General features: G+C 44.5%; 2 protein-coding genes across 7 annotated transcripts in view; both read left to right on the top strand.

The window, feature by feature from the left end:
• Positions 1–12,081, top strand: part of SEC24C (SEC24 homolog C, COPII coat complex component) — a 39,154-nt gene extending 27,073 nt beyond the window's left edge. For 4 of the 6 annotated variants that reach the window (XM_037400158.1, XM_037400162.1, XM_037400160.1 and 1 more), the window contains 13 exons: positions 1,493–1,617; positions 1,887–2,078; positions 3,054–3,147; positions 4,297–4,413; positions 4,932–5,102; positions 5,491–5,587; positions 5,879–6,024; positions 6,513–6,651; positions 7,465–7,583; positions 7,958–8,137; positions 8,783–8,977; positions 9,383–9,472; positions 9,926–12,081. In XM_037400158.1, the coding sequence (XP_037256055.1) occupies positions 1,493–1,617; positions 1,887–2,078; positions 3,054–3,147; positions 4,297–4,413; positions 4,932–5,102; positions 5,491–5,587; positions 5,879–6,024; positions 6,513–6,651; positions 7,465–7,583; positions 7,958–8,137; positions 8,783–8,977; positions 9,383–9,472; positions 9,926–10,066 (1,806 nt within the window). In that variant the 3' untranslated portion in view covers positions 10,067–12,081. The remainder of the gene's footprint in view (positions 1–1,492; positions 1,618–1,886; positions 2,079–3,053; positions 3,148–4,296; positions 4,414–4,931; positions 5,103–5,490; positions 5,588–5,878; positions 6,025–6,512; positions 6,652–7,464; positions 7,584–7,957; positions 8,138–8,782; positions 8,978–9,382; positions 9,473–9,925) is intronic. The other 2 variants (XM_037400161.1, XM_037400159.1) reach the window with 1 other exon arrangement.
• Positions 12,082–13,752: 1,671 nt separating this feature from the next.
• FUT11 (fucosyltransferase 11) lies at positions 13,753–24,796 on the top strand. The gene is made up of 3 exons (XM_037400127.1): positions 13,753–14,490; positions 16,078–16,703; positions 21,402–24,796. The coding sequence occupies exons 1-3, from the start codon at positions 13,753–13,755 to the stop codon at positions 21,547–21,549; spliced, it is 1,512 nt and encodes a 503-aa protein (XP_037256024.1). The 3' UTR covers positions 21,550–24,796.
• Positions 24,797–25,863: the final 1,067 nt, after the last annotated feature.

Below are 25,863 nucleotides of genomic sequence, written 5' to 3'. Positions count from 1 at the left end.
CAAAGTAGAGCAGGTTTTGATCACACATGACATCATTTTTATTATAGCTGCCTCTGTCATTGTCTTCTGGAGCTGTATCAGCAGCTATAGCTGCTGTTACCTTAGCAGTTCTGCAGGAGGGACGCTCTTGCAGTAGTCCTTGGGGCAGAAGGAGAAGGTAGGAGAGGTACAATTTGGCCTGAGAGAGTCTTTATCTATTGAAGTTAAATTTCAAGTACAGGCATAGTGGTTAAAAACACAAGAATAGTGTGGAAATAATATATTGTGAGATTATTGTCGTATATATATATAAAAAATATATTGTCAGATATTATTAAAATTAAAATACTTTAATAATAAACTTCTAAGGAATAGGAAAAATATGCAAGGTGTTTATTAAAGCAACTTACATCTCTGCCGAAGTAAATGCTGGGGAAAATAGATGTCTCAAGTGTTGCAGCTTTATACTGGTTACTTTCTGATGCCTCATCTTTACTCTGCGTTAACGGAAAAAAACATTATCTTGTTTCTAACAGTGTAAGAAGCATTTTTAATTCGAACAAGGTGTTATCTTCCCAGCTTTTTTGAAAGTTCTTCTGTTTTGCTTTCGTTCTGTGCACTACTTCTGGTATGACATATAGTCTTCAGAAGACTTTTCCCGAAACAAATTTTTCTTTCCCAAAGCAAACCTGATATTTAAGTAGAAGGGAAAGTCTGCAGTTCTCAGAGAGGAAAATATTTTGCTTTATGTTGATGAAATCACCTATAACAAGCCTGGCTGTATTCCGAAGTCTTGAGAACTGGCAGGAAACTTCCCTGTCTGCTTTCCCTATCTGGCTGAGTCATGTAAGTGGATGGTCTAGGGCACGACTCTTCCAAGGAGCGGCTGAGGGGTTGTTTAGTCTGAAGAAAAGGAGGCTCAGGGGACACCATCTTGCTCTCTACAACTGCCTGAAAGGAGGTTGTAGTGAGATGGGTGTCGGTCTCTTCTCCCAAGTAACAAGCGATAGGACAAGAGGAAGTGGCCTTGAGTTGTGCCGGGGGAGGTTGAGGTTGGGCATTAGGGAAAATTTCTTCACAGAACGGTTGGTCAGGCACTGGAACAGGCTGCCCCGGGAGGCGGTGGAGTCACCATTCCTGGGGGTCTTTAAAAGACACATAGATGTGGCACTTCTTAGGGACATGGTTTAGTGGTGGCCATGGCAGTGCTGGGTTAACGGTTGGACCTGACCATCTTAAAGGTCTTTTCCTACCTAAATGATTCTATAATTTATTTATAACCAGCCTGTTCTTCGCTCAGCAATAGCAAAATCAGTCTAGGGCATGTCATACCAGCCCGTTTCAAGCACAGTGTGCTTGTATGTCTGTTAGGTGGGCAGGGATGGGAGAATGATCTGAAGAAACAACTGCTGCTTACAAGTAGAAAAGTGCGTGAAAGCTGTTAGAGCTTTGACCAGCGTTCATCTGCCCATGTTACAGAGATGTAATGTGACTTCTTCCTTCTCTTCCACAGAACAACAAGTTTCCCAGTCCACCTGCTTTCATTTTCATGATTGATGTGTCTTACAATGCTGTGAAGAGTGGCTTAGTGAGGCTAATATGTGAAGAATTAAAGTCACTCCTAAATTACCTGCCCAGGTAGGTATAATGTGTAGCGCTGTAGCCAGTCAAAATGGGGAAAACTGTCACTTTTTCCCTTTTTAAAAAAGCTAGAAAATAAAAAAATACTTGATAATCCTGTCAAGCTTTTCTTCAGAAAAAGGCCAAGCAGAACATCTTTATGGATACCTTTCTAGGTGAAAATATTTTTTTCTTCCTTTCATTTTTCTCTTATCCCTTATTGTGTTGGGTTCTGTGTAATGATTTCACTATCTACTTAGATGTGAAGGCAAGTATGTCTCTTACAGGGAGGGCAACATGGAAGAATCAGCCATTCGAGTAGGCTTTGTCACCTACAACAAAGTGTTACACTTCTATAACGTGAAGAGCTCCCTGGCACAGCCACAAATGATGGTTGTTTCAGATGTGGCAGATATGTTTGTGCCACTCCTTGACGGTTTTCTGGTGAACGTGAATGAATCCAGGACGGTTATTGCCAGGTAATAGAAACTGATTTACAGTGTGTGTAGTAAATTACTTTTTTGGCAGATTTGAGTGTTGTGTGAATATTTGTCATGTTACTCACCTAGAAGTCACTCCATGTATTTTAACTTCCTATACTCTTTGAGGTTAAGCTGGCAAAGTAGAATGGGAATATTCATGGGGTAAAGGGCATATTTGGCTCCTAGTCTGGCTTAGCAGAAGGTACATATCAAGGGGATTTAATGCAGAAGGGCATTTCTGGGAAAAAAGAAAACACAACTAGAATGATGCCAAGGAAAAGTCCTGAGAATACTGAATCACTGTCTTTACAGTTATTTAGGCAGTTGCCTTAAACGGAGACAACGATGTCTGATTTTTGCTTCTGTGAAGAAAATCGAATGAGTGGGATAGAGACGATAAAATCTAGAAGAAAAAAAGAGCAATTATAAAAGTCTTGGCAAACTGTTTAACATGGTATTTGAAGTGTAATTAAACCATGATGTGTAGCTAACTACGTTTTGGGAACTCGACCTGGTGCTGCATGTTTTTAAAGAAAATTTCTAGCCTGTTTTGTAGTGCGTTAACAAGCAGAAATACAAAACTCTGGCTTTAAACCTATTAATCTTTGGCACATGGGATGCTTGGGAAACAGGCCAAGTGTCGCTAGTCTTTCCTAGAATTTACTTACCAATATATATTGGAATATATTAAAAGAGAAGTAATACAGAAGAGCTGTTGCAGTAGGCACCATTTGGGGCTCTACAGCAAGCACAGAGGATATGGGTGAGAGAAGGCAGTGAGGGCTGGCGAAGCATCATTTTTTTGTCAGAGATAGTGATGAGATGCCAGATCCTGTAAAAATTACTCAGTCACAGGCACTTTGGGGACTTCTGTTTAGACACCACAGTCTCGGGTCATCGATTGTAACTGTGTGGCTTTTCCAGTTAATTGGATTTTGGGTTTCCTCTTTTTTTTTTCTTGTTCTTTGCTAGTTTGCTGGATCAGATTCCAGAAATGTTTGCAGACACAAGAGAAACAGAAACAGTTTTTGCACCTGTGATTCAAGCAGGGCTGGAGGCGCTGAAGGTTAGTAAACGTGTTGTCATGGCAAATTGGTTTCAGACAGAGTACTCTGAAGTTCACATTCTGCTAACACATGCTAGTAAGACAATTCTGAACCTTTTTTTGTAAGCTGCCTTGTGGTAGATGTGCTGCGTGTAGGAAGTACTTGATTCATTCTTCCAAGTGCATGTGCCTCTGGATTTATCTGTTCCTTACCCAGCTGGTTTTCTTAACAATTTCAGCTCAAAGTACAAGATGTGTGGCTTACTCTCAGCTACCTGGTTGGGTTTTGCTTTGAACAGTTTATAGACACTACAAAAGTGCTGAAGTCTGTCATGTCTCATTGAGGAGTTCTATAACACGGTGTCTTTCTCATCCTGGGCTTGAAGCTCTGGTATAACCTTAAATAAAAGGAGAGCATGCTATCTGTTAAAGTTGCCCGCAACAAAGTGCTAACCACGTAAACCTTTCCAAAAGTTCTTCCACTCCAGTACTTCATCCAGATAATTACATGCATGTCTGACTCCAACCAACTTGCATATACTGATTGAATTGATTGCCTGTATGATTCCGTCCAAAACTGTTCACATGGCTCTATTTGTCTGTCATGTAAGTTCTTAGAAGTCTCAAACTCGATTTTGCTGACAATTGTTCAGTAAAGAAATAATATAAATTACTGATTGTTTCCATACTGCATGTCAGAGAAAATAACCTACTAGAAACATTGGCTAGTGTTGGCACAGGATATTGATTTAAAATTAATGATCGTTGAAGCTCAGCTTAGAAAATTCTCTGACATTTCTGTGACTCTTTTCCACACACTCAGTAGGTGCAAATTAGAGAAGAAAGCACTGTAATGTGTTTGCACAAAACCTTTTGTAGCTGAGTCCTGCTCACTGCTCTGTGCCCCCCTGGAGCCGGTCCTTTTCTCCCTGCCAGGGAACCAGCACGAGTCCAGTAAAACTGAAACTTGCTTTCCTGTAACTGACCAGTAAGCTGTGCTCCCTGAGTGGGACACTGCTGCAGTAACCGAGTGATCACCGAGCTGGTGCGCATGATGGAGCGCCTTCCTGACATAAAGAACTAAAGAGGTTGCTTGTTCTTGAATCGTGTTTTCCTTTACAGTTTTTAGAAATGTTTCTAACCTGCGCTATTGCACTCGCTTTCCTGCAGGCAGCTGAGTGTGCTGGCAAGCTCTTCATTTTCCACACCTCTCTGCCCATCGCGGAGGCCCCAGGGAAGCTAAAGAACAGGGATGATAAGAAACTGATCAACACAGACAAGGAGAAGGTAATACTGACATGCATGATACTTACATAACAGGTCTTGCATGATGCTTGCATAACAGGTCTATATTATACTTTTTACAAGCTAAAATAACTCTGAAGCAACGTTAAAAAAAATTATAAGGGTAGCACGTCATGTAACCATCCCAGCTAGTATCTTCTAGCATTGCACTTCTATCTTCTGTTCTCGGGCAGAGCTGTGTAGACTTCAATATCATAAGGCCAGCTCTGGTGCGAGGACAAGAAGAGACAGACCTAGATACTTATACAGGACAAAATACTGTAGCTGGGTTAAAGTAAACGTGCTGGACTTAACAGTTAAAGCAAGACTTTTGTAATTTTTGTAACTTTTGTAATACGCAACAGTTCGTTGCAGGCAGGGTCAGGAAGAATTTGTATGATCCTAATTTCTGCAAAAGGAAACCCAAAGTATAAAAGTATATTGACTGGGATTTTAAACTGGATCTCGCTTTCCTTTTCTTACCACAAACTTCTGATCTCGCCTCTGACTTCCTTTTTTAGACTTTGTTTCAACCACAGACAAGCTTTTACAACAACCTGGCCAAGGATTGTGTGGCCCAGGGCTGCTGTGTGGATCTGTTCCTGTTTCCAAACCAGTATTTGGATGTGGCGACACTAGGCGTAGTAACCTACCAGACGGGAGGCTCCATTTATAAGTATGCCTATTTCCAGGTAAGAGACGCATTGGCTCAGGCTGGTATTGGATCTAAATAAGAATTCCTGTTTAGGTAAGAGTTCTTTTTCATAGTGTGAACAATAGTGAACAAATACTTCTTTGGAAATGAATTTCCTGCTTAAATTTCAAGACTTCTACCAAAATGATTTTGTTAGCTTTATCTCTTTACGCAAAATATCTATTAATAACAAAAACAACAACAAGAAGAGCTATGCTGTTACCTTTCAGCACAATATTTCATTAGCAGGGCACTGAGCTCTGTATGATGGCCGATTTTTAGAGTTAGACTGCAGGAGACAGTATCTGGTTTTAAATTACTTTATGGTTTATGGAGCAGCTCTGGTTTATGGGAGTGTGAAACTTGAATTATTGCTTGTGTTCTAGCTGGAGACAGACCAGGATAGGTTCCTGAATGACTTGAGAAGAGATGTGCAGAAAGAAGTGGGATTTGATGCTGTAATGAGAGTGCGCACAAGCACAGGTGGGTGTTAGGATAAGTCTTACTAAATTGACCACTTCAAGCATGTCATATGGGAGGTAACAGATTTCTCACTGATTTAAAACATCTTGAGGCTAAGCTATGCAAAAAGCTCTGCTGAAGCTTTGAAATTCTAAGACTTTTGTCAAGACTGAGGAAAGATCCCTGCTAAAATCTGTCGTGATAACTTTTTGTCACTGATAACAGAATTTTCAGGGCTGCAAAAGCAGTCTGTCTTGTTTTTCTGTTGAGAATTGCGGTTCACATTGGCTTGGTTTTTAAATTTTTTTTTAGGTATTCGAGCAACTGACTTTTTTGGAGCCTTCTATATGAGCAACACAACAGATGTAGAGATGGCAGGTTTGGACTGTGATAAAACAATCACGGTGGAATTCAAGCACGATGACAAACTGAGCGAAGACAGTGGTGCGCTCCTTCAGGTGAGGCGGGAGGCTTTCTCGGAGAAAGATGTGAGCTGACAGTTCAGAATTGTCAACAAAACTGTGCCAAGGTGGAACCGAATCTCAGCTGGGGAGCATGCCGGTTGCAGACAAGGATGACATCACTCAGAACTGGGTTATGAGACACTCCTTCAAGGAACTGTTTGTTCTTTCTTTCTGCCCCTTACGATAGTCTTAACCTTTCAGCATACTTGTTCTCAGGGTGACCTAGACTACTTGAAACTACATTCTGTTTTCCAAGACCGGTTAGTTCCCTTAATACAAACTGCTGACATTGCTGCTTGTTATCTGTCATGGACCCTGATTCTTAGCATATGCTTTTAGCTTACCATGCCAGTCTTTTACATAATTATCTTACTCGTTTAGGCATCTAAGACCTAGTTTTTAATAAAGTATATTCAGACCCTGCCTTTCTTACTGCAGCAGGACCTCATTTTTCTGTATCCTGGCGTTGTTGTCTCTTGCAGTGTGCGCTGTTGTATACAAGTTGTGCAGGACAGCGACGACTCCGCATTCACAACCTCTCCTTAAACTGTTGCACACAGCTTGCTGACCTCTATCGAAACTGTGAGACAGACACGCTCATCAATTACTTGGCTAAATACGGTAAGGGTAAATATAGTAACAAGCGTTGCAACCTTTAACTGCTGTTAAAATGCCTGTTGTCATCCACTTGACACCTGTTTGTTCTCTTTCCATCAAATGCCAGGCGGCAATCCTGACAGCTCAGTCATTTATGAGGAAGAGCACGAAGTCAGCACGATAGTCTTGTTGCTTAGGATGAGGGTTACAGATAGATGGTGTGGGCTTATCCTTCGTACAAATTCTTGTCTTTTTTAATAGAGACGTGTGCTGACAGCTGTCTGAATTCATCCTTGTATTTACTTTTGGACCGGTTTAGTATGTTCTTGAAATGTTCCAGGATTTTGCTCTGGGAATAGGAAACAGTGGCCTTAGCTCATAGATCTGTGTTAAATATCATTCTTTTATGCCTTGTACCCCATTTACCCTTTCTAGTTTGCAGTAAAAGCCTACAAATCCAGCAGAGATTGAGAGCTATGTATGTTTATCACCGTTAAAATTTAAGGAATGGTCAATTTTCAGTCCATTAAAGAAGGATGGCCAGGCTATTAAAGGAGTTTTTATAGTACTCCATGTTTTTAAGCATGATGAAGTGTATTTTAAAGTACCTGGGAAATAAAGAGTTGAAGAATATGTAATAACACGGAGTAAATGAGCTTGTTCAGCTCTTCAGTAGGAATGTGTCCTCTCTCTTTCCCACAGGTTTGAAGGAGAGGGAAAAAAGACCTTCATAAACGATAGTTGTTTAGATTTACTTTGTGGAAGTAGTGTTGGATTTTGTTTACTCTTAATGAGCAATCACTTGATAGCTGTCCATCTCTTTCCTCTTCTGTGCAGCATATCGTGGAGTTTTGAGTAGTCCAGTGAAGACTGTACGAGATGCACTGATCAACCAGTGTGCCCAGATTCTAGCTTGCTATCGAAAGAACTGTGCTAGTCCCTCTTCTGCTGGCCAGGTAAACTCCAATGCTCTTGCTTGAATCGCAGGCTCAGGTGTTAAAAGGTGATGAGAGCTTCCCCCTACCTAGCCTACTCAAAAAAAGAAATTGCTTTGCTCGGCAGAAATTTGCAAAGAGAAGACTCGGGGATGTAGAGAGACTGCAAGTAAAACTGCAGTTGAGAATGGTTTCTTGGACACGTGTCTGGAGCCCAGGAAGCACTCCAGGGAAAAGTTCTATGTTCCTTTTGCAAGTCCATGATAGAATTAGACTCTCTGCTTTTACCCCTCACAGCTAAACCACACCTTGTTGGTTCACGCAAGCCTCGTTTTGTCCAACCTAAGCTTATTCAGCACGACAGCTGACCGCCTTTGTCTGCTTGTGCCTTGTAGCTGATCCTCCCTGAATGCATGAAGCTGCTTCCTGTGTACTTGAACTGTGTGTTGAAGAGTGACGTCCTTCAGCCCGCTCCGGAGGTCACAACAGATGACCGTGCCTACATTCGTCAGTTAGTCACATCCATGGATGTGGCAGAAACAAACGTTTTCTTTTATCCCAGGCTTCTGCCCCTGGTGAGTAATTCAGGGGTATTTGTACTACTAGAGACTTGCTGTTGTCTTGACTCGTCATAAGGGTTGGCGTTTGTGTTTCAGCAAGGGAAAGCGATTGGAGAAGGATTTGGGATCTGCCATCTGTTGGGAGATTTCACTTAATTCCACTCAGGGGCAGACGCATTACTGCATCTTGTGAATTTTCTGGGGGATTTTTTTTTCCTGAGCTGTGAGGATGACAGCTTTTGACTCTGGAATTTCATAGTCTTTTAAAAATCCTAAAACTTCTTGTAACTTCAGGTAGTAATTTTCATAGTTGCAGCAAAACTTGAAGTACTACTCTGACTTTGCAGTACCATAGTCGCTGGAGTAACACTAACAACTAATTACATTTCTACGCCAGGAGGCAATGGTGGAACTGCAGAGTCATTTCACAGAAGCCGTGTGTTCTCTTTGGCTGACCAGGGGTCTCTGATCTGCTTCTGTGTCACGTTCAGTAAGAAAACTGAGCTGGGGAGTGATACTTCAGTCCCAGCTGTTGCAGTCTTAGGAGTCTTAGAAATGAGAAAACCATTGGGGCCTTAGTGGCAGAAATTTTCAGGATGTTTTCAGAAGTTCTTGTTTCATAATCTTGATTTTATTGTTTTAATTCATTTCACTGTAAAGCAGACCAAAGCAGATGTTGACAGTGACTCCTTGCCACCAGCAATCCGGAACTCAGAAGAACGTCTCTCCAAGGGTGACATATACCTGCTGGAGAACGGGCTGAACATCTTCGTGTGGGTGGGAGTCAACGTGCAGCAGGGCCTGATCCAGAACCTCTTCGGCGTGTCGTCCTTCGGCCAGATCAGCAGCGCCTTGGTGAGCTGGATGGCGGTACGGGAGCCTAGCGTCTGTGATAGTGGCCCAAAACTTTATAAACAGTGAGAAGCCAAGTTGAGAAAATAGTGTTAAATTTTTTTGTACTAGGAACAAGAAAAGCACAGGGGTGTGACACTGGTGGAAATGTCGCTGTCTGGGCGTGTTGGCCGCGCTTTTCCCTAGCGTTATAGTGAGAAGAGCAGCTGATATGTAAATGAAATGAACAATTGACCTTTAATTCTGATACAGTGTGATTATTCTCTTTTCACTAGTTGAGGTCAAAGAGACTGGATGGTAGCGGGGGTATCTCTAACCTTACGTACTATGACAAAGCTGCTGAGTGTTTCTTGTTTAATGTTGCTCTACTTCGCCTGCTTAATGGGGATTGGATGTATTTCGTTCCAGAGTACCCTGCCTGTCTTGGAAAATCCCTTTTCAAAGAAAGTACGATCTATTATTAACATGCTTCAAATGCAGAGATCCCGCTACATGAAGGTAAAAATGTTGCCCTGCGTTCGTAGCTTTAAATGCCCTTCCCTTTTAGCAGAGCGGCTGATGCCTGGTAACGCTGCAGCGCTGAGCTTGGTCCTCCTAGTCTCATAAATGTGATTCAAACGTAAAGTTTTCAAGGATCTGAAAAGAGTTTTGATACTGGTTTTGGAGTTCTGTGCCTACCATAGTTATAAAACTAATTTTTTTCAGACCTATTGTGATATACTACTGCACAAACAACGTACACTTATTTTCCTTCTATTTAGAAGGGATTGACACCTCACGCAGCTTAGTTACAGGAGTCAAAGCACATAAGCCCGCATATGCTGTGATTCCCGTTGATTCCAGTTACCCGGCTTTGGATTTTTGAGCTGTTTAGCGCTCTGCTCTTTTTTTCCAAAAGCGTTAACTCTGCTAACAACTCACTGTTGGTTTTGTTCTTTTGGTTTTTTGTAGTTAATAATTGTGAAGCAAGAAGATAAGTTGGAAATGCTGTTCAAACACTTCCTAGTGGAGGACAAGAGCCTGAGTGGGGGCGCTTCATACGTGGACTTCCTGTGTCACATGCACAAGGAGATTCGGCAGCTACTGAGCTAGAGGAGGGAGCGGTGCTGGAGCTCAGCAGTGACATTTTGGTCTCCACTAATGACCTGATCAGAAGGCCCAGCGCCCTCAAAAAGGACAACATAGAAATCTGTACAATTCCATAATTTTTAATACACATTGCATAAGCAGAAATCCTTTCAACCTCTCCCAGTCCCGTAAGAGAGATGAAAAATTTTCCTGGTGAGGGCTAAAATAAAAAAGAAAAAAAAAGAAAAAAAAAAAAAAAAAAGGCCTTTGATACCAGGTCTTTTACCTGCATCTAAATTGTTTCCTGTGCTTGGCAGGACTTCACACCCCACCCCACCCCATGCTCGCTAATCCTGTCGTAATGAATGTAGTTTGTTTTTTGGGGTTTTTTTCAGTTCACTGTACATGATTCAACATCAGGTGAAAAAGCGATAACTCTTCAAAACTTCTGGTAGTTGCTGTGTGTTTGTATGGGCGCGTGTGCGTGCTCCAGGTGTGAAGAGGATGCGCAGTGGGGAGGACAAGAGGCAGGTCAGGTGATGGGAGCTGGAGCAGCCAAGCGCTCCGTGTCGTCTCTGCAGAGGGACCTGTGAGGTGGCAGCGCAGCGGGGTGCCGCGTGGCTGGCTGGACCGGGAAGCCCTGAAAAGGGAAAGAGCGGTAAGCCAGGAGGCAGCAGGGCCCTCCCGGTGCTGTAGTGTCTGCAGGTCTGTGAGGCAGTAACAGTTCAGAGAGCAGCAACCGAAAGCTGCTGAGCAGCGTGGGGGCAGAGGCGGCGCTTCCTGCCGGCGTGTGTGCTAACTCCTTTCCTTCTCATCGCACGGCGCTGCGTGTCCTACCCGACCCATGTTCCGTGGCCTCTCCTGCAGAGCTTACCTGTCCAGATGGTGGGGACAAAAGCCTCTTAACCTTAAGCAGAAAATACTTCTAACGAGGTGATGTGGGGCTGTGTAGGATCTAGATGATAAGGAAGTGGCCACTTTCAACCATACTATTGTGAATCGTAGCGAACAAGCTGGAATTTGATTTATACTGATGCAAATTTGAGATTCCTTTGTACCCTGGAACATAAGGGAAGGGGATAAGAAAACTTGAGATTTAGAGCGTACTGTAGTAGGTATCGCAGGTACCTAATTGCAGTTATTGAAAGCATCGGGGCCGTAGTGAAGAGTTTCATTACTGGATGTTTATACCCTCCCCCATTCTACCTACTGATCAGCTTGCACAAAACCTTTTTATAACCTGTTTGTTAAATTAAAATACCTCAGACAGATTAATCCATCCACTTTGGCCACTCTGCTGCTCCATTCTTCAAGGGGGGATGAGAAGACTCCTGCGAAGAGGGAGCAAGTGTAAATCAAAATCAGAATTCTAAGGGCTTTGTTTATTCACTTGTGAAAGGGGGCTTGTATATTTTAGCTTGAACGCTGAGCAAGTGTTCTTACCGTACGCAGGAGTTGAAGCTACCAATAGCACTAGAAGTGGAAGGAAGAATGTGGGTGGATTAGAGAACATGTGATCTGGGTTTGATATTTGAAAGTCCTTGTGAAGATCAGAAAAATATCTGGCTGTGGTTTTAGTTCCGTATCCTGTAGCATGTAGATAAATCCATTTTTTCTTCTAATGCTGCTAGTTTGTCTTCCCTCCCATCACTACACAGAAAGGGGAATATGAAAATTGTCATGGAGAAACTCTTTCAAGATGTAGTTGACAGAACCTTCAGCGTTTTTTGTATGAATGCGGCTGACTTTTTACTCCATGTATACTGCCTCCAACCAAATAAACCCAGAGGATTTTTTAACCGGGGGTGGGGGTGGGAAAGATCTTCCCAGGAATATTGAGGCACAGCAACCACAGGCTTCCACAAATACTAATTTCTAGTATTAATACTGGGGGGTGTGGGGGTGGAAATGAAATCATAAATGAACCTTTCATTTTTCTTCACTTGTTTTTCCAATGCATCTTTTAATTTGTAAAGAAATAAAAATATATTAAGATGTATTTTATGTCATTGTTAGTAAATAAACACTGCTTATTTTTCCAAACCCTGTATTTTGCGGGAGGGAGGAAGGGGGGAAGGGCTGGAGTCTAGCCAGTTGATCCTTTGCAGTCCAAACTTCCGCTGACCAAGTTCAGTTTTTTGTTTTCTTTTTTCTCCTTATTCACACCGAATGATAAACTTGGCGAGTCAACAGGCAGAAGGTGCCGCCTAATCTCAGTGTTGCTTTGCTTCGGTGACTGTTTTTTTAACTTTCTGCCCCATCTGACCTTTCACTTTTGCAAAGGGATTTCCCTGTTCTCAGACACAGCTGGAGTCTGGTCGGTGCGGGGTGTTGGATCTGATTTGGCAGGTGCTGCCCTTACCTTGTGACGGTGTGAACCGAAAGGCGTCCGCAGTCTTAATTTTTCAGAGAACTAGAGTGTCTGTGTCGGAGTTAAGGTGGCAAGGAAGCTGGGGCGGAGGCTGGTTTGGTTTTGTTCTGCTTTTGTGCTGTTTTGGGTTTTTTTTTTGTGTTTTGTTTTTTTTTGAGGGGGGGTACCAATTGCAAAAACAAGTTTCAGTGCGAACGGGCTGTATAACTTGGCTGTAGGCTGGAACGGTGATGCTGTACGATTTGCTGATAACCTTCCAACAACCTGTATGAAAGTACAAGACAAACATTGCTAATATCCAACAACGCCCAAGTTTGCTGTAGAGTATTTTTGAGGTTCTCCTACGCAATGTCTGTGATGTCCAGAACCTGCTGTCCTGCACTGCTGCGTGGCGCTACCCATGGGCCTCGTGCATCCTCTGCGGTAACTGAGGAGTGAATTGTGCCGGCGGCTGGTTTTGTGGGTGCGGGCCTGGAGGAATGTCCTTGCTGGGCCTGTGTCCATGAGCATCCCTGCAGCATGCAGGTGGAGGGGCTGGGGGGGCAGCGGGGGCGGGGGTGCCGCTGTGCCCCAGCACGTCAGGGCTGAGCTTCCCGAGGGAAAGCGAAAAGGCTCCGCATGTCACCTGGGCCTTGTACGACTGAGAATGTGCTCAGGCCCACGGCCCGTGTCGCAGGCTGGGCCGCTGGGCAGGGGGAGCTGCTTTTAAGGACTGAACCGTAAGCGGGTGGCACCGCCACTGCAATCCTGCCGTTCCTGGGGGGGCTCCGTGGCGGGGCCGGGTTCCCGTTCCCGGAGTGTCTGAGCCGCAGGGAGGCCGGGGGTGCGCGGGGCAGCGCGGGAGGGGAGCCTGCGGGGAGACGCAGGTGGCAGAAAAACCATCAAAGCAGCAACACCAACCCCCAACCAGGCAAACGGAAAAGGCCCAGAAAAAAACCCACCCACAAACCAACTGCCCCCAGAACCAAACCAAGACCCCACAGCAAAACAGAACAAAAATTCCAAACAACCCCCAAAACCCCAAATTAAAATCAAAACAAATCCCAAATGAAAAAAAAATCTCCCAAACAAATGCCCCCCCCAAAACAACCCAAAACAAAAAAGAACGAACACGCCCAAACCCCCCAAAACCCCAAACCACCCCCCCCCTCACAAAAACCAACACCCCCAAACACCCCCCAGCCCCCGTTAAGGTTCCCCACGCGGCAGCTGTCGCCCCCTGCGGGCCGCGGCGGGGCCGGGGCAGCGCCCGAGCGGGGGCGGGAGGCGAGTGCGGCGGGGAGGAGGGGCCTCGGGGGGGGCGGGCGGGGCCTCGGGGGGGCGGGGCCCTGAGGCGGGCATGGCGGGCGGCGGGGCGCGGCGGGGCGCCGCCGGGCTGTGGCTGGCGCTGGCCTGGGGCGCGGCGGCGGCGCTGGCCGCGGAGGGGCCGGTGGGGGAGGCCGAGGGGGGGGCGGCGGGGCCCGGGGCCGGCGCGGCGGAGCAGTGCGGGGCGGAGGGCTGGGCCCGGGCCGCCGTCCCGCCGGGCACGGCCTTCGTGGCTGCCGCGTCCTACCGCGGCCCCGGCAACAACGACACGCGCCGCAACCGGGCGCTGCCCATCCTGCTGTGGTGGAGCGGGAGCCTTTTCCCGCACTTCCCCGGCGACACCGAGCGCATCGACTGCCCGCGGGGCTCCTGCCTGGCCACCCGCAGCCGGCGGGCGGCGCGGCACCGCCGCACCAGGGCCCTCATCTTCTACGGCACCGACTTCCGCGCCTACGAGGCGCCGCTGCCCCGCCTGCCCCACCAGGCCTGGGCGCTCTTCCACGAGGAGTCGCCCATGAACAACTACCTGCTCTCGCACCCGCCCGGCATCGGGCTCTTCAACTACACGGCCACCTTCCGCCGCCACTCCGACTACCCGCTGACCCTGCAGTGGCTGCCGGCCGCCGGCTACCTGCGCGGGCCCGCCGTGCCGCTGGCACACAAGGATGAGTGGCGGCGGCGGGGCTACGCGCCCGTGCTCTACCTGCAGTCCCACTGCGACGTCCCCTCCGACCGCGATCGCTACGTGCGTGAGCTGATGAAGTACATCCAGGTACGCCGAGAGGGCCGCGGCTCCCCCACTCCTTTTGCAACAGGGTTCCTTTGTCACAGTTTTTGGCCAAGGTGCGGATCATAACAGCATGCGTGCTAGCAGCAGAAGCCTGTGGCGCGCTGTCCCGGAGCACATGGCACACCTTCCAGAAGCACGTGGCACACCATCCCAGAGCATGCGGCCTGCCTTCCCGGAGGCCTTCCCGGAGCACGTGGTGCGTCTTCCCGGAGCGCATGGCCTGCCTTCCCAGAGGCCTTTCCGGAGCGCGTGGCGTGCTGTCCCGGAGCGCGTGGCGTGCCTTCCTGAAGCGTGGCGCAGACTGCTCCCGGCCCGCTGGGCTGGTGGGAGGCGTTGGTCCAGAGTTGGCCGCTCGGGATCAGCCACCGGCCGGGCCAGGCCCGAACGAGCCCGGCCTTGCAGGCCAAGCGCTGATGCCTCTGGCCACTGCGCTGGGGATGGGGGGCTGCCCGCTTGCGAGCCCCGCGCCCACCCAGGAGTGCAGGCATGTGGCCGGGACAGGCCGTGTCCCGGGAATCTGCTCCCTGCCCGCCTCTGTGGCGGTTTGTGCTGCCGCAGCACAGCTGGTGAAGAGCAGCGGCAGGAACTGAAACAACATAGTTTGTTTCAAGCAGGAAAAAAAAGTTCAGTGCTTTTTCTTTCTTGAAAATTTGGAAGGGTAGTAGATAGGAAGAAGCAGCTATGGAAACTGAAATAATGTAGTTTATTCCAAGCAGAAAAAGAAGTTTAGTGCCTTTTCTCTCTTAAAAACTCAGCAGTATAGTACAGGGGAAGGAAAAGCTGCAGAAACTGAAATAACGTAGTTTCTTTCAAGCAGAAAAAACCAGTGCCTTTTGTCTCTTAAAAACTCAGAGGGATCGTAGATAGAAAGTAAAAAGCATCCGTTTTTATTCATTATCCAAAATACATTTTTCCTGGTTATTTCTGCTGTTTCTATTGGTCATGATCCATTTGTTGTGGAAGTTCAGCATGTACTCGGTAGCAAAGCAAAGAGAAAAGAATTCTTAAAATACAACTGTGTACCACCAAAGTATGAGGCAGATTCCAGATCGAGGGTGTTGTCTTTCATTTTTGGACAGCATTCCTTTTGCTCCCTGCATCAATTTTTCTCAGTCTAACAAATGGGATTTTTTTGGCCAGCCTGCTGAGACTGACAGGAACTGCATGGAATAACTTTTTGGAAAAGTACTGGATCTCCATTAAGTAGAAAGATGAGTTTTAAGTTAACATAGAGAGAGTTGAATGCCCTTCCTTACTTCTCAGTTTCTGATTTATCTGGTAATAAAAACATTTCGGGCTGACGTCTTCCCTTCTGCACGCTCCCCCACCCCCCACCCCCCCAGCCCCAAGCTGTAGCATCATTATGCTGGTTTTGAAACTGAGCACTCAGTTTTCTCTACAGCTGTTAGAACTGGAGTTCTAGGAATAGTCACAAGGGAAAGAACTTGGAGCAAAAGGGAAGCTAAACTAAGGTAGCTAGGAACTGATCAAAGCTAGGAATTCTACAAGCTCTGAAAACAGGCTGCGGGCAAACAAATCCCTTTGTAAAGATGCTGGTTGTTGTTTTAGGTTGACTCCTATGGGAAATGCCTGCATAACCGTGACCTTCCCAGTGAGCGACTGCGAGACACCTCTACAGCCACGACAGAAGATTCTGAATTTATGACTTTTATCGCCAGGTACAAGTTCCACTTGGCCTTGGAGAATGCCATCTGTGACGACTACATGACAGAGAAGCTGTGGCGTCCCATGCACTTGGGTGCTGTCCCAGTATACCGAGGCTCCCCAACTGTGCGGGACTGGATGCCAAACAACCACTCCATCATTCTGATAGATGACTTTGACAGCCCCCAAGAGCTGGCAAAGTATCTTGATTTCCTGGACAAGAATGGAGAGGAATATCTGAAGTATCTAGAGTATAAAAACCCTGGTGGAATCAAAAACCAGTTCTTGCTAGAGAGCTTGGAGAGGCGGGAGTGGGGTGTGAATGACATGACTCTGCCCAATTACCTGAATGGCTTCGAGTGTTTCATCTGTGACAGGGAGAACATCCGGGCCAAAGAGGAGCAGGAACACAGAAAGTCTCACGGGAAAATTCCAGCTCCCAAACCTCGCATAGCTCAGTTCAAGCACATGGGATGTCCTATGCCAACCCCCGGGTTTGGAAGCATTGAAGACCTCTCTGAAGGAGACAGGTAAGGTACCGATAATGTGCTTTTTGAAGGAAAAAAACCCTTCAAATAATAGCAGCTGTAACTTTTAACCATGCTTTGTACTTAAGGGATCTCTTAAGACATCTCCGGTCGCACTTTATATTCTGCCTTGTGGGTGCTACGGTAGCTCTGCTGGTACGGCGTGATGCTCGAGGGTGGAAGAGATGCTTGGGTGGTGGTGTTGGTTAGTGGTGGAATGAGCAGCATGAGATCCTCACAATGTTCTGTTAAAATGCTCTGTGCCCTTGGGCAGTGCTGGTGTCCTTTGTCTGCCTCAGCCTCTCTGTTTGGAGGCGGGGTGGGAAAGCACTCTGTAGCCCTCAGGTGAAGGATGCTCCGTACCTCCATACAGTACTGCGTCAGGAATGGCGCAGGCCTGGCTAACTCCTGTTGGCTTCAGAAGTCGGAATGCTCACCCAGAATACTTTATAAGACGACTTGTTAGTTTGTGTGACAAGATTCTGGCTTGTGTTGAAGGATGCCGTCACATTTATTTAGGAGAGGGACCACACAGGACCAAGGACAGTTGCGCAGCTTCTTGTCTCTGTTGCGCACAGGGATTGCTGGTGTTGCTGGAATCTCCCAGGCCCAGCGCTGCCTGGCTCAGTGTGAGCTGCCCTGAAGTCTGTCAGCAGGGAACTAACCGTGCTGACCCTCAGGCAGCTGCTTCTGACAGGCACAACACAGTTTTGTTCACACAGTCTGTGTGACGTATATACATGTGTTTGTACAAAATGAGTCTGTGCTTGGATTCCCACACCTGGAGTTTTGCCACTGCCCGCATTTGAAGTTGCAGTTGCTAGAAGGAAGGGTTCTTGCAGTCCATAAATCACAGGTGCACTTTTTGTAGCATGTATTACTAGTGTAACGTGTTTGGATCCCCCAGCTTTGTCGTTTTTCTTTGTATTACCTGCAGCAATTTCTGTCGTCATAGGCAGTTACTCAGGTGCATGCAATTCACTTTCTTAAAAGCCACCAGCCAGCCGTCACAAAGATGAACCCTCCGCCGCAGCAGACCTTGCCTATGTTCGTAGCTGTCCCCTAAGATTTCAATGGGCTGATGTCAGTCCTGCTGTAGTATTAAATTAATGACTTTCTGAAAATATTGGGACAATCTCATGCACTGTCCAGAAAGAAGTTGTCAATATACTCTATTCCAGTTTGTATCAGTTTACAGCTTTGTAAATAATTTCCTAGACTAAGGAATTGAATGCTTAGGCGTGTTAAAATGTTAGCAGGACAGTGTGTTGAAAATGTAGAATCCATCACTTCAAGTAGTTAACCCAGAACTAAGTTCTACATGGATATGAAGCACTAACAATTTTTTATGAGGTTATCCATCCACAAAAAAGTATGAAGAATTTTGTAAGTGTGGGGAATTACTTCATCCTATGTGTGGATGCTTTCAGAAACGGCCAACTGAAATTTAAAAAGGTAAATAAGCCTGAGGTTATTCGGGTTGTTTAGGAAATGTCTATTTTACAAAATGTTTGTAACGTCTGTCATTAAGAAGCATTTTTCATATTACAGTTAATTCTCATATTGACCAATCAGAAACTCGCGCTAGTAAGTAAAGGGGTCCATAATCCTTCGCTTTCTGTTGCTTGGCTGATTCATTGGAGCTTTTCTCACTCTTTGTAGCAAAATGTGTGTTTTCCTTATAGTGTACTGTGCAGTACCCTATCTATCAGAGTATTCTCTGCTTTCTCCTAGATTTTCTTTTGCTTGAGCAGCAGATGGCACCAGAGAAATGCCTTTGAAGGCCCAGTGTGGGTGCCTAGGCTGCTTCCTGGTGGGCTCAGGTGCTCGTATCCTGTGCAGTGGTCACCAGCAAGGAGTCTTGGACAGCTGGTCTGTAATCCAAGCTACACTTGCATCCCATGGCAGTTTCCATGACTCACTGAACCACAGTATGTTATTCTCCCCCTGTCTGTAGACATGTCAGGAAAAATTATGCCAGGGAAGCTTCTACACTGTCTGCTATCAGTGTTAGAAAGACACACACCTGTACCTGCCGAGGCATGATCAAGGGGTCTCCAGTGAGATACACAGTGGTTCCTATCCCATAAGCATCTGAGCTTTCACCAGTTTTATCTCCAAACTGGAAAGTGGTTACTTGGAATTTGAAATGGCACAACAGTAACCTAAAATTGCCACCAAAGCATTAGTGAAATGTGGTTATATTTTGTCAGACTTTGATGATATTATCTCAACAGTCTGATCAGTTTAGAAGACTGTCTACAGGGCCAGTCAACTGTGTATTTTGTCACTTTAGAGAACATTAATGTGGAAACGTGACACAGGCCTGGTGGGGTTACAACTGATAGGCTATATGCAACATACAAGGTCTGACTACAAACATACGATGTGACTTGGAGTCCTGGAGGCTTCTGGAACTCAGAGCAACAAAGGCAACTGGAGCGTATATATTTTTAGAGCAAGTATGCAATTGCAATCTGCATGCTCTGTAACCTGCATTCCCAGGTGTAATTTGTTTTTAGGGTTGACAACTGCGCTGAACTGACAGAACTGTTGCATTGGAATCTCTCACTCTGTAGCTATATGTAGCGAGAGCACACTGTTGTACCTTCACCTTGCTGTCCTTTAGCTCTAAGTGTGGAGATGTGGTTACTAAATCCTTACGCTTGCAGCCTCACTGGTATTTGGACTTCTGGGCTTCACACCCAAGTGAGCTTAAGAAGAAATGTCGGAGAACAACCGTTTCTATGTGTTAGGTTATGGGTCAGTCGCTATAACCTATAGAATTCTTGGCTGCTTTGTACAGAAAATAGTGAGTCATGGTGCTACTGGTGAGTGGAATAGCTGTTTAGTTGGTACCACAATCTCCAATTAATCTTGGGCTCCCACCTTTGTGAAGAGAAATGTTTGATTTCTTTAATTGATATTCATTTTCCGAAAGTGGGGCATTTGAGAGGATAACTGTAAGATTAAGCTTTCCAGTTACCTCAAGTTTTCACTGTGGTGGCATGAGAAATGAGAAGCCAGCGTGCCTTTGATAAAGGAGTATTTTGAAACCATCACAGTTTTGCTAGTTGCCATTTTATGTTGATGTCATAGTTTATTTACAACAAGAGAAAAACCAGCTTAAAAGTGTATCAGATTTGCCACATCTACACTGTAAGGTGTCTCTTGGAATAGAATCCAGTAACCAGCCAGGATTAAAGACAGATCTGGATCTCATGGTAGTAATGTTTCAGGTGTATTTAGCTGGTAGTTTCAGGGTATTTGTACAGTCCCATTCATCCTGGGCTACCAGATTTTTCCAAGTTACAGAATCGGTGTGAAATTATTTTCTTAAAAACCAATAATAGCAATGTAAAAAGAAAAACACCAGAGTGTTCTTATTTAATGTTTCTGGCAAAAGTCTTCACTTGAATACTGGAATTCCCTTCAGTGTTTTTTTCGTATGAGTTCAGCTAGAAAACATTTTCTTTTTTCTGTTACCTACTGCCTCTTAAGTCCTGTGTCTAGTACTTAATGCAAGTATACTCATTTTCCTAACGTGTGCCTTATTCAGTGCTGGAAAAACCAAGCAACTCACGTTGGCAGTCCTTGAACAAAGGTTGATGAATTTAGCTGGGAAGCAGTGTGATCTCACACTACGGCCAAGTGCTGCATTTTACAAAGGAACCTTTCAGCAGATTATTTTTTTTAAATGCAGAAGTAAGCCCCTGTTTATGATCCTTCACATTGTAATCTATGTTAAGAGCTTTATTTTGAGCTCTCTGTTGGCATATGCTGCAGAAATGTCCCACCATAGATGCTGCTGTTGACCACAGAAGATGCTGCTCCACAAAGAAAGCAACTATGACATGTTGTGTGTTTCTTTTGGTCTTCCTGGAGCAGTGGGTGAGGTTTCCTTCTGGGCAGTGCAGCCATGCTGGATTTAATCTACGGTGTATAGAGTGAATGCAGAAGGCACTGCACTTTCGCTCTGTGATTGGGAGGGAGAAGAAGCGAAAAGCTCTCTCTGTAAGTTAACATGTATTGGGTAACTCATGTGCACAGATCAAAAAAACCCCCTGATGTTTGGCCCTTCTTTCCAGAATTTGTGATGGGCTTACATGGCTGGGTAGCAGATGCAATGGAGAAGAAATAAATAAATTATTGCCATACCTTGATATAATACAAATGAGAGAAGTAGTCCACATAGTGATGAATGGGAAGGGAACTGCTGAAAGTTGCAGTGATGTAGTGTGTGCTATGAAAAGCTTGAGAATGTATGCATTGAAAAACAGAAAGCCTGTACTCGACCATCTAATCTGGAGATAGAGTCAGGGCTGAAGGATACAATGATTTTTTTTTTTTTGTCTCTGCCTTGTATAACCTGAGTTTGTAATGAGTAGCTGCCATTCCCTAATTGTTAAATGATTTATCTAGAAAAAAAGAAAAAAAAAATCTGATTATTAGGCTGTTATATACATTTGTGAACTTACTTCACATATGTGAACTTACATTTTCTGGAAGAATTTTCACGGCAAGTTTCTTTAAATAACTTTGAGCACAATGGCACAGTAAGAACATACTTTGTTATGACCATCTCTGGGCCTGTTTTCCTTTTAGGTGAAACAAAAAAAAAATTTATTTCAGTGCTATTACAGCTGCAGAACATTTAGGGTTTTTGATAGTTTATGCTGCTGTCTCTTTTTTTTGTTTCAGTTGGAAAGAGATGTGGCTGCAGGATTACTGGCAAAGCCTTGACCAGGGCGAGGCCCTCACTGCTATGATTCATCGCAATGAGTCACATCAGGGAAGATTTTGGGACTATATGCATGAGATTTTTCTCAAGAGGACGAGGCAACACTGACCCATCTTTGCAAGAGCTCGATTTGGAAACTGCATTGAAAGTTGAGCCCTGAGCATTCTTATCTCGCTCCAGATGTTGGCCTTGAAATAGAAGAACTCTTGCAGAGACTTTTTTTTCTGGTGCATGAAGTAAGTTTCCGTTACGACAGGATTTCAGCAGTGGAGATCTTAGCAGCTGCTTTGATTTGAATTTCAGCACTGTGGGTGAAGCCACTCCTGACTGGCAGGTGTCAAGTTGTAGGGCAAAAGAGGAATTTACTCTCCTTTTGCATTTGGTATAGTTTCCTTGTGGCTTATATGACTTCACAGGAACACCTCTTCAGACTCTTGCTCAAAAGCCCTAAGTTATTTCAGGGATATTTTTTAATCTGCAAAATATTAATCATTTTTTATAAGTATTTTATCAGTCACTTATTCTCCTCATTAAGGTCTACTTTTAGCTGCTGTTAACAAATAGATTTTCCAGTGAAGGAATTACAAAGTACAAATGTCTGTGGAGAGCAATTGTGCCTTATGAAATTGCAGCAATAAAGTCTCTTCTCCCCAAGTAAGCATGCTTCAAATTACTCCTACTTTTCAGGGTAACTGAATAGCTACGGGCAGGTCGTGCTCTGCCTAATTTTCCTCTTTTGCTAGCTGGCCAGGTGATACGTACAGTGGGATGAGAGACTAGATTATTTGACTGACAAATTTCAACAAAGTATTTCACACCAGAAAGTGTATTACTTGGTACTATGCAGCACTGCGGTAAAATTAGTACACTTTGGTTCTATTAAGTTTTCATCAGATCTGAAATTCCAGCTGTAATCTTGACTTCTTGTTATCTCCTCAACGGTAGCAGTTCAGAGGCCATTGATTTGTTCTTTTTGATTATCTGCTGCTTTCTGCAAAGACAAATGCATTGTAACGATGGTGCCTTTCCAGTGGTCTCTGCAGTTTGGGCGCAACCCTTGCAGTCCTGCTATGCTGAAGTGGACCGTCAGAACCGGGTGCACTGGGATGGTTTTGTGTCTCTGCCAAATTTTAACACACAAGTATGATCCTGGTCTGTGACTGGAGTTCCTAAAAGTATGTGATGACACGTGGACACATCTTCCTTGTGCATAGCCTGCATCACTTACAGATAAAGTCCGCTGTTCCCTGCATGTTGGCTACCTTTCTGAAATAATTGATCTTGCACTGGAGGGAGACTAATTTACTTAGTGTCAGGGGTTTCAAAGCACAAGAAAATACGGCCACACTGCAGTGATGTCGCTAATGGTATAATGGTGGTTTATTTCTCCCTTTTTCCTCCCTCTTCAGAAGTAATGACTGACTAAATAGCCAGTTTATCTGTGCCTAAGACATAATGTTGATGATCAAAGTCTAGAGTTTGTGGGGTAATCTTATTTTTTAAGGCACTTAATGCTTTGCTATGGGAAGTCTGAAGCCTTTTAGTAAGTTAGGAACAGCAGTGAATCTACATTCTGTCCCTGATTAAGTCACTATCTGTTGCTGTGCTGTGGATGGATCACTTAGCCTCATTTTTTTCCCCTCAAATTCCCATTCATAATGTTGCAGATACGGTATTATAGGTATAGTATCAGTATAGGTAATGATACGCATCTCGATGTTTACCTCTCAGGTGATACAACAATATCACAGTGTTAAAATCGGGGCATCTTGATAGAGGAGACTTCAGACCCATAACTATCACTTGATTCTTGTAAATGTAGAAAATGCACACGCTATACACTGATTTCACCTGGGTTTTTTAGGAGAAAACTGGTTTGTCTCTTCTGTAATAATAATAACAAAGGGTTCTTCAGCTAAAATGCATTCAGCAGTTTACATTCCCTTTTTTTTAGTTATCAGGAGGCATGAATGCCTAAGTGAATATATCTAAATTAATTGTCAAAGTGGATTACTCATATCAGATTAAGATTATAAATATGTGTATTCAGGACTGAAGTGGCCACAATGTGCTTGAGAAGTAAATTATGATAAAACAAATGAAGGCTGCTTTGCTTCTGAGTATCAATTTCTACTGAACAGTTCAGTGATATTTAAATAGATTGTTTGAATGAATGCCTTCATTTACTTTGGATACTCTTCCAGTTCATGTTTCTGTATAGAAAATCAGTCGTCTTTGTGTGGTTCTCTAATTAGTTGTATCTCAAAACCCTTTCTTACTCGAGTGTTTGGTGGGATAGTTAGGAGGAGAAAATTTGATCTTGTTTTTTGTACTAAACATAAGAAATAAGAACCTGGTACTAGCACATTCTGCTTTTGCTAATTTATCCTGTAATTTAAGTAGATTTTCTAGAAGTGTGGTATTTATAACCAAGTCCAGGTCTTTGTTACAATATTTGCTGTTCCCAAAATGAGACGTGCTACACTTAAGGTGTTGCCCTTGCAGGAATAACAGGAGGAAGAACCAACATAAGCAGGTGTATCATAGCACCTGCTTAGTTCGCGATGAGCGATGTCCAAAAGCCTCACTTTGCCTTCCCGCTCGGCAAAATGAGCGTGTTTGTCAGCTAACAGCAGCATTGACGCTATGGTGGTACAAACTTCAGAATAGCTAGCACACCAGGTAAAAACTTATTCTTTGGGACCCTGATTCATTGATTTGCTAGTTCCCAACCAAGTGTTCCTTTACTGCTCTTCGTCTGCGCTGCGTGTATTGCAGTCGCCAGTCAACAAGTTTTTTGTTAGTCCTACAGGGGTTTTTTTGTTTGAGTTTTTTTGCTATGTGTATGTACTTCAGAAGACTGTTGCTTTGAGCTCCATGACTGTTGCCAAGCATCAGTATTTCATATTGCCACATCCCTTCTTAACACCGGTATGAAAGCAGCACAGATATGAAAGTAACTTTATCAGATATTCTGTGGGTTTTGTCTGAGTTTTTCAAATGCCAACTTTCAGTTTGTAGTTATGAGACAGGAGTCAGTTGTAATAGCTTTCTCTTATGGCTGCTTAGTGCCTTCCTAGGTTTAACTATTTTTTACAGTCTTACTGGTGTTGAACTTCTCAAAAGGTAATGAGTATCAGCTACTGCTCCTTGCAGCCATGACGCTCACCCAAGCCTTGTGTTTTTCTTGTACCTGCATTTTTTTCTGTGGTAATAGATCACACTCGCTTGTCTCCCGTATGTCACGATATGTCTGTGTTTTATAAACAGTGTGTCTGTTGCCTACTTTAATACACTAAATGTGTTTCACTTATTATACATGGTGCACAAGGATTAAACTGAAATATTTCTTCCAGTGCTTAGTATGAATAGCTTGTGTTGCTGCCAGGCAGACTCCTCAGGGCGGGAGAGGTGGGAATCCTCCCCAGCTGGCGCAGGAGTTGGGTTTGCAGCTCTGTTCCCAGCTGCTGACTGACCTTCACAACAACCGCTTCTCTGCACAGCAAGGGCTGCAAAATGCTGAATAAAGGTGGTTCTGCCACCAGGGCTTTGCTTTCGTCTCTCCTGTTATTTGGAGGAGGCAGGAGGAGAAGCTGGGTCTCATACCCTTGAGGAGTATACAATTAACCTAATGATGCATTTGAAAGGATTGCTATATAACGTCCAAAGACTACTGCTAGTCTTAGCCAAAGTGAATTTAATTTATGATCCTAGTTGTCTTCCTACTAATGCGAGTATGTGAATGCAGACAAGGAGGAAGGTCACTGCAGCAACTGTTAGTATTTTGGGAAAAGGTTTCTGGTTTCTGCTCTTGACTACCAACTGGATTTCTCATTTCACTGCTTTAAATCCAAACCAGCTACATGGCTGAACGTCATCACTTGTGTTGTGACTGCTGGAAGGCTTACACTTTTCAGTCTGAGCATTGTATATGCAGCATCTTTCTTAATGACATTCTTACAGTGCAGGTGCCCATACTCATAAAAACCACACAACTGAGACTAGTCTGGAATTTTAGTGAAGTTACAAATATTGACGATGATAAAGAGATTACTTCTGTAAACCCTTTAGTAGACTTCTGCTAACTAGGGTGAGTCACTTCACTGCTTGTCATGCGTTTTGCCCGTTTACTGTGTGACTAGAGGGAGGATTTCAAAGTTGCCAGGATAGCATTATTCACTAACGTTAACGTCCTGAAAATAGCTGTCTCCTCATTGCTGCTCATATGACACACTAGTAGATTTTCTATATGGATGCTGTGTCTCAGAATTGACTTGACAAGCTAGGACATGTTTACGCTTTCTGAGAAGGGAGAGAGGAGAAGCAACTGTCTGACAGAAGGTTAAAAATCTAGCAATGCAGTTCATTGCATCGGAGAAGCTCAAGTTCTCATTCCCTTGCCAAAACTGTGATATCAGGTGC

Source organism: Falco rusticolus, chromosome 9 (genome assembly GCF_015220075.1).
Source record: "Falco rusticolus isolate bFalRus1 chromosome 9, bFalRus1.pri, whole genome shotgun sequence".
Lineage (NCBI taxonomy): Eukaryota > Metazoa > Chordata > Aves > Falconiformes > Falconidae > Falco > Falco rusticolus.
This window is presented reverse-complemented; position numbering and strand designations above follow the sequence as displayed.

Coding starts and splice junctions, on each gene's coding strand:
- FUT11 (XM_037400127.1), top strand. CDS start 13,753: ATGGCGGGCGGCGGGGCGCGGCGGGGCGCCGCCGGGCTGTGGCTGGCG. Junction 14,491..16,077: donor AGCTGATGAAGTACATCCAG/GTACGCCGAGAG, acceptor TTGTTGTTTTAG/GTTGACTCCTATGGGAAATG. Junction 16,704..21,401: donor GACCTCTCTGAAGGAGACAG/GTAAGGTACCGA, acceptor TTTTTGTTTCAG/TTGGAAAGAGATGTGGCTGC.